A 15,389-nucleotide genomic window follows, 5' to 3' on the forward strand; every position below is an offset into this window, starting at 1 on the left:
GGGCTAGAAAAATCTGTGTTGTGTTGGAAGGGAATATGCAACAGTTTAATTACACTTTATTAGAAACACGTTTCCGTGAAGAATTAATTGGGAATTATTTTTAGAGCACTCAATACATTTTCTCTTTTTTGCTATTGCAAAGACGTTACAAACAGAATGTCCTTAGGCAGATGAAGAAGACCCAAGGGCATAACTTAACATTTAAAGTTTCACTCTACCTTTATGATAACTCAATGTTTTAGCCCCAATGCAGTTCCAAAACTTCACCTCTTAGAAAAGCACTCAGTTTTCACTAGCTTCTTATGAATCCCCTAAATACTTCCTACTCACCAAAGCCGGATACCACTCTCCATCCTCAGAACTGGTTGTCACACTGACAACTTTACCAAGCAATTCATCGTTAAGACGTCTCTTATCGTCTTCCTCCTCTTCACTACTTTCTTCTTCTTTTTCATCTTCATTACTAGAGGGTTAGGAGGCATACAGTGATTGAGACAGCCTGAACATGGAAATAATAGTTAAAAGGAAACCACTGCCTCATCAGAGCTATTATATTGTAGGCTCAATTTGTCAAGTACTACTCCATATCAGCCTCCACGATTTGTGGAAAACTGTTAACACAACAACAAGATCCGACATTTCAGACCTCTTCCGATGCTAGTGAATTTAGGTAGCTTCTTCCCGGAGGTGCTGGGCCTAGAATCAAGGAACCCAACTTGTGTGCTGAGCAACTAAAGTTACAATACAGAACGTTCAAAAAGGGCCATTCTGTTCTGAGGCTGAAGAGTGTCTCTGTACACTCACTCTTGAAGTTCATCCCTCTGCTGACTTTGGTCTTTCTGTCCCATCCCAACCACCCCACTCTCGCCACCTAACCCCTCTGCTCAAAAAGCTTCCTGCTCTGGAGCAGACAAGGTACATTCCACCTGCAGAGTTAAGAGAAAACACCTCCGGACTGATGGCAAAAATGAACACTGCAGTGATGCCTCAACTTACGAACGTCCCAACATATGACCATTTCGAGTTGCGACCAGCTCCGGCCGCAAAATTTTGCTTCGACTTGTGGCCAGAGCTTCAAGTTGCAACCAGAAAAGAGGAGGGAAAAAGGCGGGGAATTCAAATAACTGTTGGGGTTAGAGTGTGCGCGTCCAAGAGGCTTTGGACTGCCTGGTGCTGCTTTCTGCTCCTGGGTGAGTAAATTTACAGGGTTTTGCAGGGTGGGTTTGGGTTGGGGGGGTTATGTTTTCTGTGCTGTGTTGTTGTTTTGGTGTTAATTTTGTTTGGTTTTTTACAACCCCATCGCATTCCGATGGGGTTGCAGGGGTTTTTTTTGGTGTGTGTACTTATTTTTTGCAGCCCCATCACATTCCGATAGAACTGGCTTTGTTTGTTTGTGGGTGGGTATTTTTAAATTATTATTATTTTTTGCAGCTCCGTTGCATTTTGATGGGGCTTGCAGTATTTACAGCTCTTGTAACTCTTCGAAGGAAAGAGATCCTCAGCTGTTGCTGGATAAAGAGAGGATTCAGTTTCAAGAGAGATGAAGAAAAGCCAGGGCACGGGAAGCCCAAGAGACTTCGGCTTCCTGGGTCCCCCTTTCCTCTTGCTATTCCAAAAAACTAAGATTTCTGGTCTAGCTTCAGGCCGTGTTCCAACTAGTTCTATTTTTCTTACAATGCTTTGTATTCCAAGTGTGTTTCCATTTGTTTCTCTGAACAGGAACTTCACTTACCTCAACTTTACAAAGGAGATTTTTTTTTCCAAATTTCAGAAGCAATCTGCTGAAATTCAGTTGAGTAACTGCACTGGCTAAATGGTGATGATGTTGGTCAACTGATTATGGAAACTGTTTATGCAGCTTGAGGGAAAACCGCCTGCTCCCCCTTCCTATTCCGAGGCTCTCTAGAGATGCCTTTTGCCCTGGGGAAAATTTTGGGAGATTCTGGACGTTGGAGGGGGAGCATTTAACATCCAAAAATTGCCACCAGTGGTCCTGCCACTTGGAATGGGACAGCCACAAGTTTCAAATATTAAATGCTCCTCAAAGATTTCCCTAGGGTCAAACGGATCCCTAGAGTTTTTAATTAAATTAGGGATTTATTTCACCAGCCAGTGGAGTTGTACCAAAAGGATTCCAACCACCGTCTAATACGATTAGGGCAAGGCTATCTTTATTGGCTCCCTTTATCAGCCTATAAATAAAACAAATAAAGCATGGGGAGGGAAAAATCCTTCCCATGCCCTACAGCCCTTGGTAAGATTCCAGCCTCTGTTTTAATTTCAACAGACCTTACTACTAGTTAATTGACAGTTTTGTACTGTGTCCAGCACTCCTATGAGTCTATGTTTGATTCAGTCCTGATGATAACAGAGAGCCCTTGGTGGCTTAGAGGGTTTATTGTATGGAGGGTGGACGACGATGCAGCACAATACAACACAGCAAAAGGAAACACACAAATGCATTCAAAAGCTGAAGTCCCCCTGAATCTTGAAGAGCCTCATGACGCAGTGCTCAAGGTTGACTCAGGTTTCTATCCTTCTGAGGTCAGTAAAATGAGTACCCAGCTGGCTTGGGAGTGGGGTCAATGTGTAGCCTGCATAATTAACTTGTAAACCACCCAGAGAGTGCTTTAAGCGCTATGGGGCAGTATATAAGCAGCACGCTTTGCTTTTGCTTAGGAGTGCTCCTTTGAAGGTCTGGTTGCCAGATGAACGGCCAACCCTCCCTCCTCCTGGAGAAGGGGTACCAAAGAGTATTTACACTCTAGCCTCCGTAAACTGAAACTGGCAGGAAGACATGGAAGACAATAGCCAGCCCATAGGAAGGAAAACGTATGTGCTTGAGGCAAAGGGTAAGCGATACTAAAAAACTGAACAAAGCAGCCAGTGGTCCAATAAAGGTATCACCTGCCCTTGCCTTTGTGTTGGGTAAGGACCATTCGGCTTTGTTTGTTTGTTTTTTCTGTTAAGTGCCGAGTGGCCCAAATGCCTTCCCTGGTCAGGTCAGCACGATAACGCCTTGAAAATTGTAAATTACATTTAGAATGATATGTTCAAAAGTCTGGAATTCCCTATGCAGTTTGCTTCTATGTTCATGGCTCCCATAAAGCTAGTGACACAACTTCCGTGAAACAGTATACAAATGTGTCTTATACATTAAATTTGCCATCCGGTAGACTTATCATTGGTGCATAAGGAATATTCAGTAGTAACAATTTTAATCTGACCAAGCATAAGGCAGATTTCAGCAGATGTTTACTCCTTATGAGGGAGGCAAACCTTTCACAGTGGAAGCCAAAATCTGCCTATTTTACTCCTGCCTGGGGAAAATTAAACCTCATTAAGTTAGCAAAAAGTCTGCTAATACTATTTTAAAAATACAGTGTCACAAAACACTCACACAGGAAGAGAGGATCGCCTTCCTCTGTTGGTTTTCTTTGCAATGACTGGTGTTCCAAAATGCTCTGGATTTGTTAGTGGCAGTTGGTCAAGTGTCTGTAATATAGAGAAGGATGTTAGAAACTAATTTTCCAATCTGACAGTCAAATAAATGGAATAATTTACAGCTTCCAAGTTGACAGCCTACCTCACTTTCTGCAAAATGCCTCTCCCCCTTCAAACACAATGATGTCCGCCTCAGTGTCCTCTCGTCTCCATCATCAAACACTGAACAAAGCCAGACCAAAATGATGTCAAATAAAGGGGAGGACTTTTTAAAAATAAAAATCAGCTAAACAGAGAGAATGAATTATTCAAGTAAATAGCAATCCTCAGAAAAGAAACCTCTAAGATAATCAAAGCATTCTGCCATGTGAACTCTGGAGTCACAGTGAACCTGTGTCATCGCTCTCACTCTGTCATAATTGTTCCTATTAGAACTTACATATATCCCCCTCTTCAATAGATAAAATAAAATATAGAATAAAAAGCTGTATTCACAATTATTCTCCAAACATTCTCTCCCTCCTCGTGACCTCAATAAAAATTACCTTCAGCCTCCCTCATCTGAGACAATTATTTCTAGTGCAAGACACTGATAAATAGAAGTACAGATATGAAAGTTAAGTATATTATTGTTGACAATTAATTAGTTAACGGGTAGGGAAACCGTTATCCTCTAGAGGTTGTCAGACTGCATTTCCCAGCATTCCTCACTACTGGCTACACTGGCTATGGTTGATGGGAGCTGTAGTTCAAGCACAACTGGCCACATGTTGTCCATTCCTGCAACAAGACAAATTATTAAATGAATAAGCTTTCTTGAGTTAGGTGCAGAGGTGCATCTGTTAGTAGCCAGAGAAGACAGGACCCCAACTATCAAACATAGGCCTTCATCTCAGGATCACAAATAATTCTCCCCTTTGTGATCCCCTTTCTCAGTGCCAGAGAGAGCAATAGAAGCTGGAAGCTCTGTGACTTTAATTGCCACAGGTTTTTAAAAGATATTCCAAATGTTATCTGGGAAGGATGGAAAAATTAGGTTGTGGCCACATGATGCCCATCCTTCCTTTAAATCCAAAGTTGGTGGAATGATATGCATTTAATGGGGGGGGGGGAAGAAACATGACATTTGACTGGCACGGTTCACACATGGCTCTGATATTCACAGCGTACATGTGAGAGATGAGTGGAGGCTACTCTTAGAAACAGCCACATACAGGGATTCTTGATGTGCTTGTTCCTTTTGGCAGTAGACCATATATACCAGAGCCATATGGGTAGTTAATTACTTCCATCAACCTTCCTTTTCCTGTAAGCCACTGAAAGAAATCACAAGCTATAAAACCATCATAATTCATCTTTAATGTATCCCATTCTACCTAGTTGTCAAAGATACACTGCAGGAAAAGAAAACAATCCTTTCTAGTATTTATCCAGAACTAGTTTTTACACAGGGAATTACACTAAATATGTGATATGAGCAAATTTCTGCCACAACATGTTCATGCAATTCATATGTTGCATTTCAGGAAAAATTCAGGACAAGGCCGCGTGGTCTTCAAAAGAACACAAATGCAGGGAAACTGGTGATACCTTTACTAGACTATTACGACCATGTCACATTTATTTCATTGGATCAAATATACTGCTGTCACTACTCTTCTTGGCAATGTAAATGAGGAAAGATAAATATATGACTCCTCACCCACTTTTTTTCTTTTATTACAACCACACACTTCCATTATACTGTACCTCCGCCTACGACTTTTACCCAGCTAAATATTCCTTGCTGTTTTAAATCACCTTTCTTTTTAATCTACTTCACATGCAGCCTACTTTAAATCTAAGCCTTCCTGAGCATGACCTTTCCAACGTACTGCTTAATTGTTGTTAAACAGTACATTTAAGATACGATAAAATTAAGGTTTTCCAGGACAGAAACTGACAGAAGACAGTGACCATGTTTTGCTCTCTTATAACTGTGCTCTCTGCAACAAACGTATTCATCTCCTGAATAGTAAATATCCCTGAGTTAAAGATACATAGCATTTAGAGTTTGGATAGAGTTTCCAAAGCACTTCATGTATATACCGGAGGCTCAGGCTTTGGCCCCACCGTTACTACTAAATTTACTGAAATTTATACAATATAAATAGTATGGTTAAAAGACCTAGGAACAAGGCACAACTAAACAAATTATCTCACTAAACATAACTGGTCCATCTCTCCCCCCCCCCCCCGGAGAGTTATATTTAAATACAGCAAAGAGGAGTTCAAAAGAGGTGCCCAAGGCCATTACGGATGAAGTAGGAATTTGAAGCTTGGCTCTCTCGTAGTTCCTTCACCACTCGAATCATTTCAGCACATGGCCTGGTTGTGTGACCCTTTGGGGGAAATGTTCAGGACAAAATAAAGGAGAGCCTTCACTCCCAATACTACTGCTCGGGGTGTTGCACACAGAATGGGGCTGATGAGAGGGGAGGCCACCTGGCCGGTTCACCCTTCTCCACTGCCCGGCTTCCTCCGGCCACCATTCGACACACATGAACCACGGGATCCAATGCCGCCGCCTTTCCAAGACCATGTCCAAGACTGCAGCCCTGTAGATGCTCTCGGAATAGGGCAGATTCATGCGGAGGGAGATGCAAAATGACAGAGAGCTAGCATCGCTGCCTAATTAACCAGGGACAGAGCGTCCCAGATGTCTATTTGCTTTGTCAGAGACACAGGTAAGCAGGTTGTCAGATGCGGTTATCAGTTCAGAGTAATCACTGCGACAGTGAAGATCCAGCACTGACTTGTTGCTTAACCCCACTAATTACAGTTAACCAATTAGGATTTGCAAGGAGCCAGCATTATGCTTACGTCTGTCCAGTGCTGAGGCTGAGCTAGCAATATGAAAAGCAATGATTTTAGACCACTCTCTTTGAGGTTTGCACAATGAAAAGCTTAGGCTCAAAATGATGCATTATTTACAATAGAAGGTCGATGTCATGTACACACAATGAACTTGAATGGGAAGAGCTAGGTCACTTAACTATGGTGACCTTCAGTCACACTGGGAGGCTGGACCACTTCAGATTTTATATTGCAGCACTACCATCTAGCCAATATAGTTTAAAACAAAAAAACAGCGATTCCCATTCCCATTTGATTTCCCATATAGTTTATACCTTAAAGGAGGCAATAGTAAGACCATCAGTTAAAAAGCCCTCCTTGGATCACACAATGCTGAATAATTAGTCAAAACTGTAATATTCTTGGGCAGGGTGCTGGAGGCAGTTCTTGGATGAAACAGACTTCAAGCCTGGTTCTGGGATGGAGACAGCTTTGGTCACCTTAGTGGATGACCTACACTGGGAAATAGATGGGGTGTGTGTCCCTATTGGTTTTGCTAGACCTCTCTAAGGCTTTCAGTACTATCAACCATGGTGTTCTTCTGGCCTGTCTCTCTGCAACAGGACTTGGAGGCAATATTCTATGTTGGCTCCAGTCCTTCCTGGAAGACAGAACTCAGAAGGTGGCGCTGGGGGATTCCATTCCATGTTCAACACCCTGGTCAATGGCTTGCAGGGCTCTGTTGTATCCCCTCTATGTTATTTAACATGTACAATGAAACCACTCAGAAAGGTCACCCCGATTTTGGGGGTTTGGTATCACCAGTATCCAAATGACACCAAATCTATCTCTCCTTAGCGTCTATATCTGAGGAAGCTGTTTCAACTCTAGATCAGTGTCTGTTGTCAGTAATGGACTGGATGGGGGTGAATAAACTGAAACTTAATCCAGACAAGACAGAGGTGCTCTTGGTCAGCTGAAAGGCAGATGAAGGAATAGGGATTCAGCCTGTGCTAAATGGGGTTATATGTTCCACCTGAAAACATAGGTAGACAGCTTTGGGGTGCTCCTGGATTCATCTCTGAGCCTGGACGCCCAGGTTTCAGCAGTGGCCAGACGTGCCTTTGCATAACTACCCTGTTTCCCTGAAAATAAGACCTAACCTGAAAATAAACCCTAGTATAATTTTTCAGGATGTTCATAATATAAGCCCTACCCCAAAATTAACCCCAGTTAAGTGAAACCTTGCCCTCCAACCTTGTGTAGGAACCAGAAGAAGACGTGACTGTATTTGAAGAAACGTAGATCATTGTACATGAAAAAAATAAAACATCCCCTGAAAATAAACCCTATTGCATTTTTGGAGGAAAAAATAATATAAGACTCTGTCTTATTTTCAGGGAAACACAGCAAAACTAGTGCACCAGCTTCATGCATTCCTGGAAAGGTCTGGTTGGGCCATGGTGACACATGTCTTAGTTATATCCTGAATGGATTACTGTAATACTCTCTACATGGGGCTGCCTTTGGAAGATGCCCAGAAATGTTAGCAGGTCCAAAATGTGGCAGCCAGTTTGCTAACTGGGGCCAGTCATAAGGAATACATAACACCCCTGTTACAGCAGCTTCACTTGCTGCCCATCTATTTCCAGGCACAATTCAAAGTGCTGGTTCTAACCTATAAAGCCCTAAATGGCTTGCATTCAAACATGGCCAGCCCTATCTATGCTGTCCTTCTGCAAGCAGGCAAAGACCTTTCTCTTCAGGCAAGTTTTCACTCACTGACTAGTTGCTCACATGGAGTTTTTAAATGTCTAGTTGTGCCTTATTGCTTTGAATGCATTTTGGTGTTTCTTTTGTGTACCATATCAATGTGGTATTTGTTTGATCTTTATTAAAATTTGTACCAAATACACCCATTTAAAAACCTGACTCAGGCAGCCAGAAAAATAGTTTGTCCAAGTCGCATCACAGAGATAGGCCATGGTTGGTGGCATCAAAAGCCACTAAGAGGTCCCACAGAACCAAGTGGGACATATTCCTCCTGTCTAGCTTCTGGCGTAAGTCATCCATCAAGGCAACCAAAGCTGTCTCCGTCCCTTTACCAACTTAAAGCCAAATTAAAATGGCTCTAGATAATCGGTCTCATTGAAGAACTGCTGAAGCTGAGAAGCTACAACCCCCTCCTGCACCTTGCCCAGAATATTCCTCCCAGAATACTGATTAATTAGTAAAATCCAAGGAGGGCTTTTTCAACAATGGTCTTACTATTACCTCCAATAATAGGACTTTGGCCATATAGTCATTTTTAGTATGATGAAGTCACAAATTTTAGCATGTTTAAGTCAAAAATTCAGTATGAGCTGTTCTCCGCTAAAAGCATAACCAGAGACTAGAGATAAGGAAATATAAAACAAGTTATTCAGTCAGGCTGCTGAAAAGTCACAAGAACTGAAAAGTCACAAGAACAGGCCAAGGGAAAATTCTCCAAGTCAGAAGGCTCATATTCCGAATGAAATAGTGCCAAAATCTGCATAAAGCATACACACATCTCACTATTTCCAAAGAAAAGTATTATTTTATTACATAGCCTTGTCAAATGTTTCCAGACCATATCCTATGAGGAAGGAGCAGCAGGACAGCAACAGTTTCCTAGTGCTCACATAAGGGACTTCCAAGAGCCAAAAAGTTCAACTTAATGCACCAATCACAATAAAGCTGAGTTACTACAATGTTTAGTAAAATACACTTCCTGTTATCAACCAGCCTTAGTTCTTACATCTTAATAAAAGATAGAGGCTCAATTTGATTATTGCTACACTTTTCTCCTTTCACATTTGTGTGAACCAGTCGTAGAACATTTATAAGTCATTCTCCAAAAGGTCAATATTTACTGAAGTATTTATCTGCAAAGTACTTAGACAACCTGAAAGAAGCAACTTACAAGTGAAGCCATTGTTCTAATGGGATGAAAAATCAGTCCAAATCCCTGCAATTATCTCTCTGCAACATGGAGATCATTCTAAAAACAACACTACAATATTATTTAATTCAAAAGCTAGTTGGAAAACTTCCACACACTTCCTTTTGCTGCAGTCACTGATTCTCAGGTGGCAGGAGACTCACTATGAGCATATTAAGCTGTATAATACCGCATTATACATCAGTCTAGCCCGGTAGTTCTTGGCCTTCAGTCTCCATTTATTGTTAAGAGTACAACTCCCATTATCACTGGCCACAATAGTTGAGCACAAAATTGAGCACTGAAGAAGCAAGCTTAGAAATCACTTGTTCTATTAGCCACTTCCAGCAGTGGTCTAAATGCCTTGGTCTCTCTCAAGGGAGAAATCCAGTGAACTCCAGGTAAGAATTATGCAGCCTGGGGAAATCACGGGTCCACTACCTGTTTTATGTTCTTTTCCTAAAGAGCTGAACTTCCAAAGCAAAACCTGAATTACTTAGAAAAAGTCTTTAAAAACAAGGCAAGTGTCCTACTGGATTATACCTAAATCTTCCAGCTCCAACATTCTATTTCCACAGCAGCCAACTACATGTCTCTAGAAAGACTATGGGCAAGACATGAGCGCAAATTGCACCATGATGAACTTGTAGCTCAGTTCAGGCTGGAGCCTCTTAAAAACTGAATTATTCTCCAATATTAATTAGTTTTTCACACAAGTGAAACTAGAATGCCTGGAAGAAACCTCAATTAGAGTTCTTCAACACATATATACAACTTTTGTACATTCAAGGAACTGCTTTTAACACACACAGGTATTCAGATAACTGCTCGCTGCCATTGGGTTGCTACTGTTGATGATCCTGCAATACACATCTATTAAGTGTTGATCAAAAGCCACTAAATCTTCAAAGCTAGTAGAAATATTGCCTTGCTTGCTGATTTTTTGTTCCAATGACCACACAGTTCCCATGCTTATTTGGGATTTTATTGATTTCCTTTCTGAACTTCTAAGAGCCCCCAGAAAAAAAAGGATTTTTCTCCTGACCTGTTCAACAGTAGCCTTAAAGTAGCAAAAATGTACTTCAGTTTGTTTTTATTCCAGCACCTCCCCCATTCCAAACCATAGTGACATAATTAGGAATCTTCATTACATAGATGCCATGTTTTAAAGGAACACAGAAGAAAGCTAGGGAAACTGGTTTGTACAAGGAAAGCTGAACTTATATATAACTTATTTTTGCACTGATCGTTAGACTAGTAGTATGGTAGTTACTTACCTACAGTATACCAGCTGGCATCGGTCAGTTTACTGATGACAGCTTCTTGAAAGGATCCATCTGGCATCTTGGTCTCAACAACTGCACCAGCCTATGATTTTGAAAATTAAACGTTTACATCTTCTTGGAAACAAATGCTCTTTAAAAAATCCTTCAAGTGTTAAATTTGCACCAAAACCAATAAAAGCCTTGGGATCCCTTGAAAGACTAACCAGTTGACAGTATCCTGTATCTTCCAGCAAACTCCAGAGGCAGAGTGCTACAATTTATGAAAGCTTCTGCCAAATATAGTTAATGCTTAACGTGCTGTAAGACTCTTCCTTGTTTTTGCTGCAACAGACTACATATCAGTGCAAATATTTTGCCCTCCCCCCACAAAAAAGAGCTGGTTTTTCCTAAACTCTTAAGTGCCCAACCCAACCTTTGACCTCAAATACAGAGCACTCACATGTATTTTTCTCCCCAGTGTGCATTCTCAACAATAAGCCAGCATTTTGCTTATAGCAGGATTGCGCTCTGAATACTACCTTTCAGGTCTCCTGGCCTCTTGCTCTGCAGTCAAGGAAAAAGGATTGGATCTTGCTTTTTCTCGACAAGAATCATTGTCTTATGCCCTTTTATATTTATAAGCTGTTGTGTAGATTATCCCTCCTCGTTTCCACCCACACCATGATGTCACTTTTCTGTGACAAGAAAAGTATGCCCCATACTAGACTCATAACAACAAATCCATCCAACATGGTAATTTATTTTTATGGGACTTTTCAACCCTTCTCACAGCAGTCAAACTTCAAATCTAACCTGCATTAGTAATTCTATAAACTTCAAGAGCAAAGTCTGTTTCAGCAGTAATATGAATGTTCTCAATCCAAGGAATATTAGCCACACTTAAATATTTCTAATTTCAATAAGGTTAAAGAGCAAGGATCTCCAATGAATTGAGTCCAAAATGTATTTCATTGTCAGGTGTACAGAGTGTGTATGGGCTGTCACAGAATCAAGCTTTTCCTTCAACAGCCCCACTTTTCATCAGAAATTTTGTATCAATATTGCTTAAAGAAATAGATACATAGGCATATAAACAACACTGAAATGAATCATGCTAGTCAACTTTCTACACTTTTTGTTACAGGGAAACCTCTTCAATCTTCTCTAATCAGTACATTTTTTTCCTCTCTTTGAAAGTGACTGAAGATAATTATGCATTCAGAAAACAAAACAAATGTGGAATCTTTCAATTCAACTTCCAGTCATCAAATAGAGATTTTATTGATCTAACTGAAGACAGCACCCGCATACATACCCGTAAAGGTCCTTTCACCTGGTCATCTTGCACTAGCTGAGTTGAATTATCTTGCTTTAAAATCACCTAAATATTTTTGAGAAAAAGAAATCAAATAATTTTATTTGTGGGGTGATCACAGGTCAGTTTTTAATCTACAGAGGCCTGGGTCCAGACAACTAATCCACAGATACCTTCAAGGGAAGCTGCCACTGAAGGCCAGGGAGAGATGATTTCTCCTGAGAACCCTCCCCACTCCACCCCCAGCCCTGACCCATGAACCTGTTCTAGAGGGTACAGGAGCAACATAGCAACCAACATAGGAGCTGCAATGGGAATCTGTAAAACCCAACTCCACCCTCTTCCTCCAGCAAAGAACATGACTGGAAGGAGGTGTCTATTTTGGAAGTGCCAAGTCCACATCCAAGTTAAGATATATGAGCATCCTGGTTAGATCAACACTTCCTTCCAAATAAAGGTGTTCAAAAGCTCAAGTCTATGTATGCAAGAAATGCAAAATAAAACAATAGTAAACTATTGTTATAATCTAGAAAGAATTTAAGCAAACTAAAACCATCTGTGTCAACCAAAGAAATGAGCCAGCAATTTAAAAACCAGTATCACCCAGAAAGCTTGCGTACACAAAGCAGCATATCTACATTCTTGACAAAAATGCACCACACTGAGCTACAGCTGACTGCTGGCAATTATGCTTACTCAAATGCAAACACTGCTGAGTTAAATCTGTCTTACTTCCCAGAAGACAGATGTCAAGAAACATAGAAGGTTGCTGCTTAAATCTTTTAATATTATAGAAGAGTCACTAAGGCAATACTGGTCAGAATAGCAATGTGTCAGCCTCTGATGTTTCCGAATGGCCTTTAACAAGTTGCCACGAGTGTTTCCTCTTACCTTAACTTTCACCAGTCGTTTTACTGTCTTAATTTTTGCCTCACAGAAGGCACCCCGGTACTTGGCACTGACATCAGTCCCCACAGTCAGGTAGGCAGGCTCATCGGCTGCCTGGAAAAACAAGAATATTAGTTAAAAACAAAGGTCAACTAAGAGAAACACGCAGCAGCAAATGCAAACACACAAGCAGAGACACTGGAAACAAATTAAGCACAATCCCACACGACTGTGAATTTGTTCAAAGTTTAACTGTATGCAAATGACTGCAGCCAATGCACTTGAAGCACTACTGACCACAAAGGGTTCCTGAAGCAGAGATATTAGAGGTATGATATTAAAATACGGTTGTTCCAGAAACAGTCTGAAGGAGAAAAACACTTTCAGTCAGTAGCTGAAATCTTGTTGCACAATTACACAAAGGCATAGGTTTAAAAGTTGTATTGCCGCAAGAAATCTCTGTAGGCAGTACCTGTTGCTCACCGAACACAACTCTATATGCAACAGATAATGCTTACCAAGATTTTTTTTAACTTACAGCAATTTGCCTCTAAGTTAACCGCAAAAAAAGTATACACACAAAAGAGGATGTTGGCTAATAAGTAAAAAATAAACACAGGCAACACTTTTTTTCCTTTTTAAAGTTTCTTCTTCTTTTTCAAAAAGGCAAGAACTTACAACTCTAAAACTGCACGTGGGCAGTTTAGACACACTATTTAGAAGCTACAGCTCCACATAACTATCAGCCTTTTAAAATGGATTGGCAAACTTCGTCCTGAAATCAGGATGTAGCTCATAAAAAATTAAACATACTCCAAGTGACAACAAAAAGTGAAGAAATACATGGAAGAATAACACATACACAAATACAGGTGCAACACAACAGATGCCTGAAACACTCAAAGAAATGTTCCTTTTAATTTTGCGTTCACAAAAAAGTAAGTATCAACTGAAGCAACAGTTGTCAACTCCATCTGTTTCACGAAACCTTCACAGATCCTCCCTCCACAAAGCAAGAACAATGTCACATCAACTTTTACTGAACTGCCTTCAAAACAGTAAGTTCAAGCACTTCAAACTAGGTTTCAGATTCTGCAAAACAGGAAACCAGAAAGGGGGCATCAATTTATTTCTTAAGATTTTCAGACCACTGCATTAACAACATTACAGTAAGTGCACAAATGAAAGTTTTACAAATTCTCTTTGTACCCTACCAATATTATTTTTCATTTGCTTCCCTGTCATGATGGCTAAAGTTCATCATTAAAATAGGTATACTTCTCATTACATGTATTTCCCTTCCCTGGAAACAATCTAACCCTAACCTCCCATCAGTGTTAACCAGCATAGCCAATCCTTGGGGGGCAGGCACTGTGTTTATGGAAAAGTTCTGACATATTACGTCTCTGATTCATGGAAATCTGTACACAGGGCAAAAATGAAAGCTGTATACTTCCAAATATGAATAGAGAAATAAACATACAGGGGAATCGAAAAAAGAAAACACAGGGCTCTGTACATGCTGTATAGTCTCATGGGTCCCCTATGGGGAGAAAGGCAGCATATAAACAAATAATAAGTAGGCAAGAGTTGGACATGGGGGGAAAAGAGAGAGAGAGAAACAGGAAAACACTTTCTGGACCAATTGTAGGTGTTTGCAACTATTTCTATAAGAGAGACTATTTATACAGCAGACGACTACACGCATTGTATTTACAAGGCCCCACAAGACAAATCCCATCTGCAGGCTGTAAATAATGAAATAGGCTTCTACTGCTTAAGATGCATGGCCTCACCTAATAAAAAGCATGTTACTATACCTTTGTGCAGTATCAGGACTCTACTCCTAAATGTGCAGTCACAGTTGGGACAGATTAGGAAGTCACAAACCTGTTGGCACAACAGGATGTGGACCACATTTTGCCAAATGTGTGTTGAATAGAATGATAGATTTTTAACATTTTAGAAAAAGTAAGCACAAGAATATACAGTGAGCAGCTGGCTGAAAGAATAAAGGAAAGCTTAAGAACACAGGCTCTCCAAAAATGTATTTACCTTCATCTTAGAAGGTTATTTGAGGGATTCCAGCGCAAATCCTTTGTCTTTACCACAGCTGAAAAAAACCTAGAATAGAAAAAGACAACATTATTACCAAATTCACTCGCATGCTTGGGAAAAAAAAAAGGTGACAGAGCTCTAAAGAGTGGAATTGACTTACACAGCCCTCTGCAGTGTATACAGCACATCCACCTTGCATCACTACCCCACCCACCCAGGACCTAAAATACATTAGAAAGATGAATGGCAAGTGATGAAAAGTGTGTCAAAAATGGTCGGTTTGAAGTCCTGACTGAGCAGCAGCAAATGACACCATTTCCCCCTTCGGCTCTCTCTCATCTCTATATCACTTCAGGACCAGGAACTGCCAGGGTTCCCCCTCCTTAGAACCTGTGCATAGAGATTGTGCAAACAAGGAAAAGAAATGGAAGAGACTGCACAGAGGAAAACCTGAACCACCATCTCCAGCCCCACGTTTCTTAGATCTAAAACGAATACATGGCACAAGTCTAAGGAATATGTTCTCTAAAGGGGGAACCAAAAGGTTTGATGCCATGCGTGTTTATTTCAAAGTATGAAGTCAGTGGAATTCATACCCAAATGTGCAGAGGGCTCCAGCTGT

At 40.7% G+C, this 15,389-nt stretch overlaps 1 protein-coding gene across 1 annotated transcript in view; it reads right to left on the reverse strand.

Annotated features, from left to right (window-relative positions):
• Window positions 1-15,389, reverse strand: part of ARID4A (AT-rich interaction domain 4A) — an 81,401-nt gene that overhangs the window by 65,012 nt on the left and 1,000 nt on the right. The window contains exons 2-8 of the mRNA XM_072986835.2: window positions 14,765-14,833; window positions 12,713-12,823; window positions 11,822-11,887; window positions 10,519-10,609; window positions 3,587-3,666; window positions 3,401-3,495; window positions 331-463 (exon numbers count right to left, since the gene is read on the reverse strand). Of these exons, the coding sequence (XP_072842936.2) occupies window positions 331-463; window positions 3,401-3,495; window positions 3,587-3,666; window positions 10,519-10,609; window positions 11,822-11,887; window positions 12,713-12,823; window positions 14,765-14,770 (582 nt within the window). The 5' untranslated portion in view covers window positions 14,771-14,833. The remainder of the gene's footprint in view (window positions 1-330; window positions 464-3,400; window positions 3,496-3,586; window positions 3,667-10,518; window positions 10,610-11,821; window positions 11,888-12,712; window positions 12,824-14,764; window positions 14,834-15,389) is intronic.

Source organism: Pogona vitticeps, chromosome 1 (genome assembly GCF_051106095.1).
Source record: "Pogona vitticeps strain Pit_001003342236 chromosome 1, PviZW2.1, whole genome shotgun sequence".
NCBI lineage: Eukaryota > Metazoa > Chordata > Lepidosauria > Squamata > Agamidae > Pogona > Pogona vitticeps.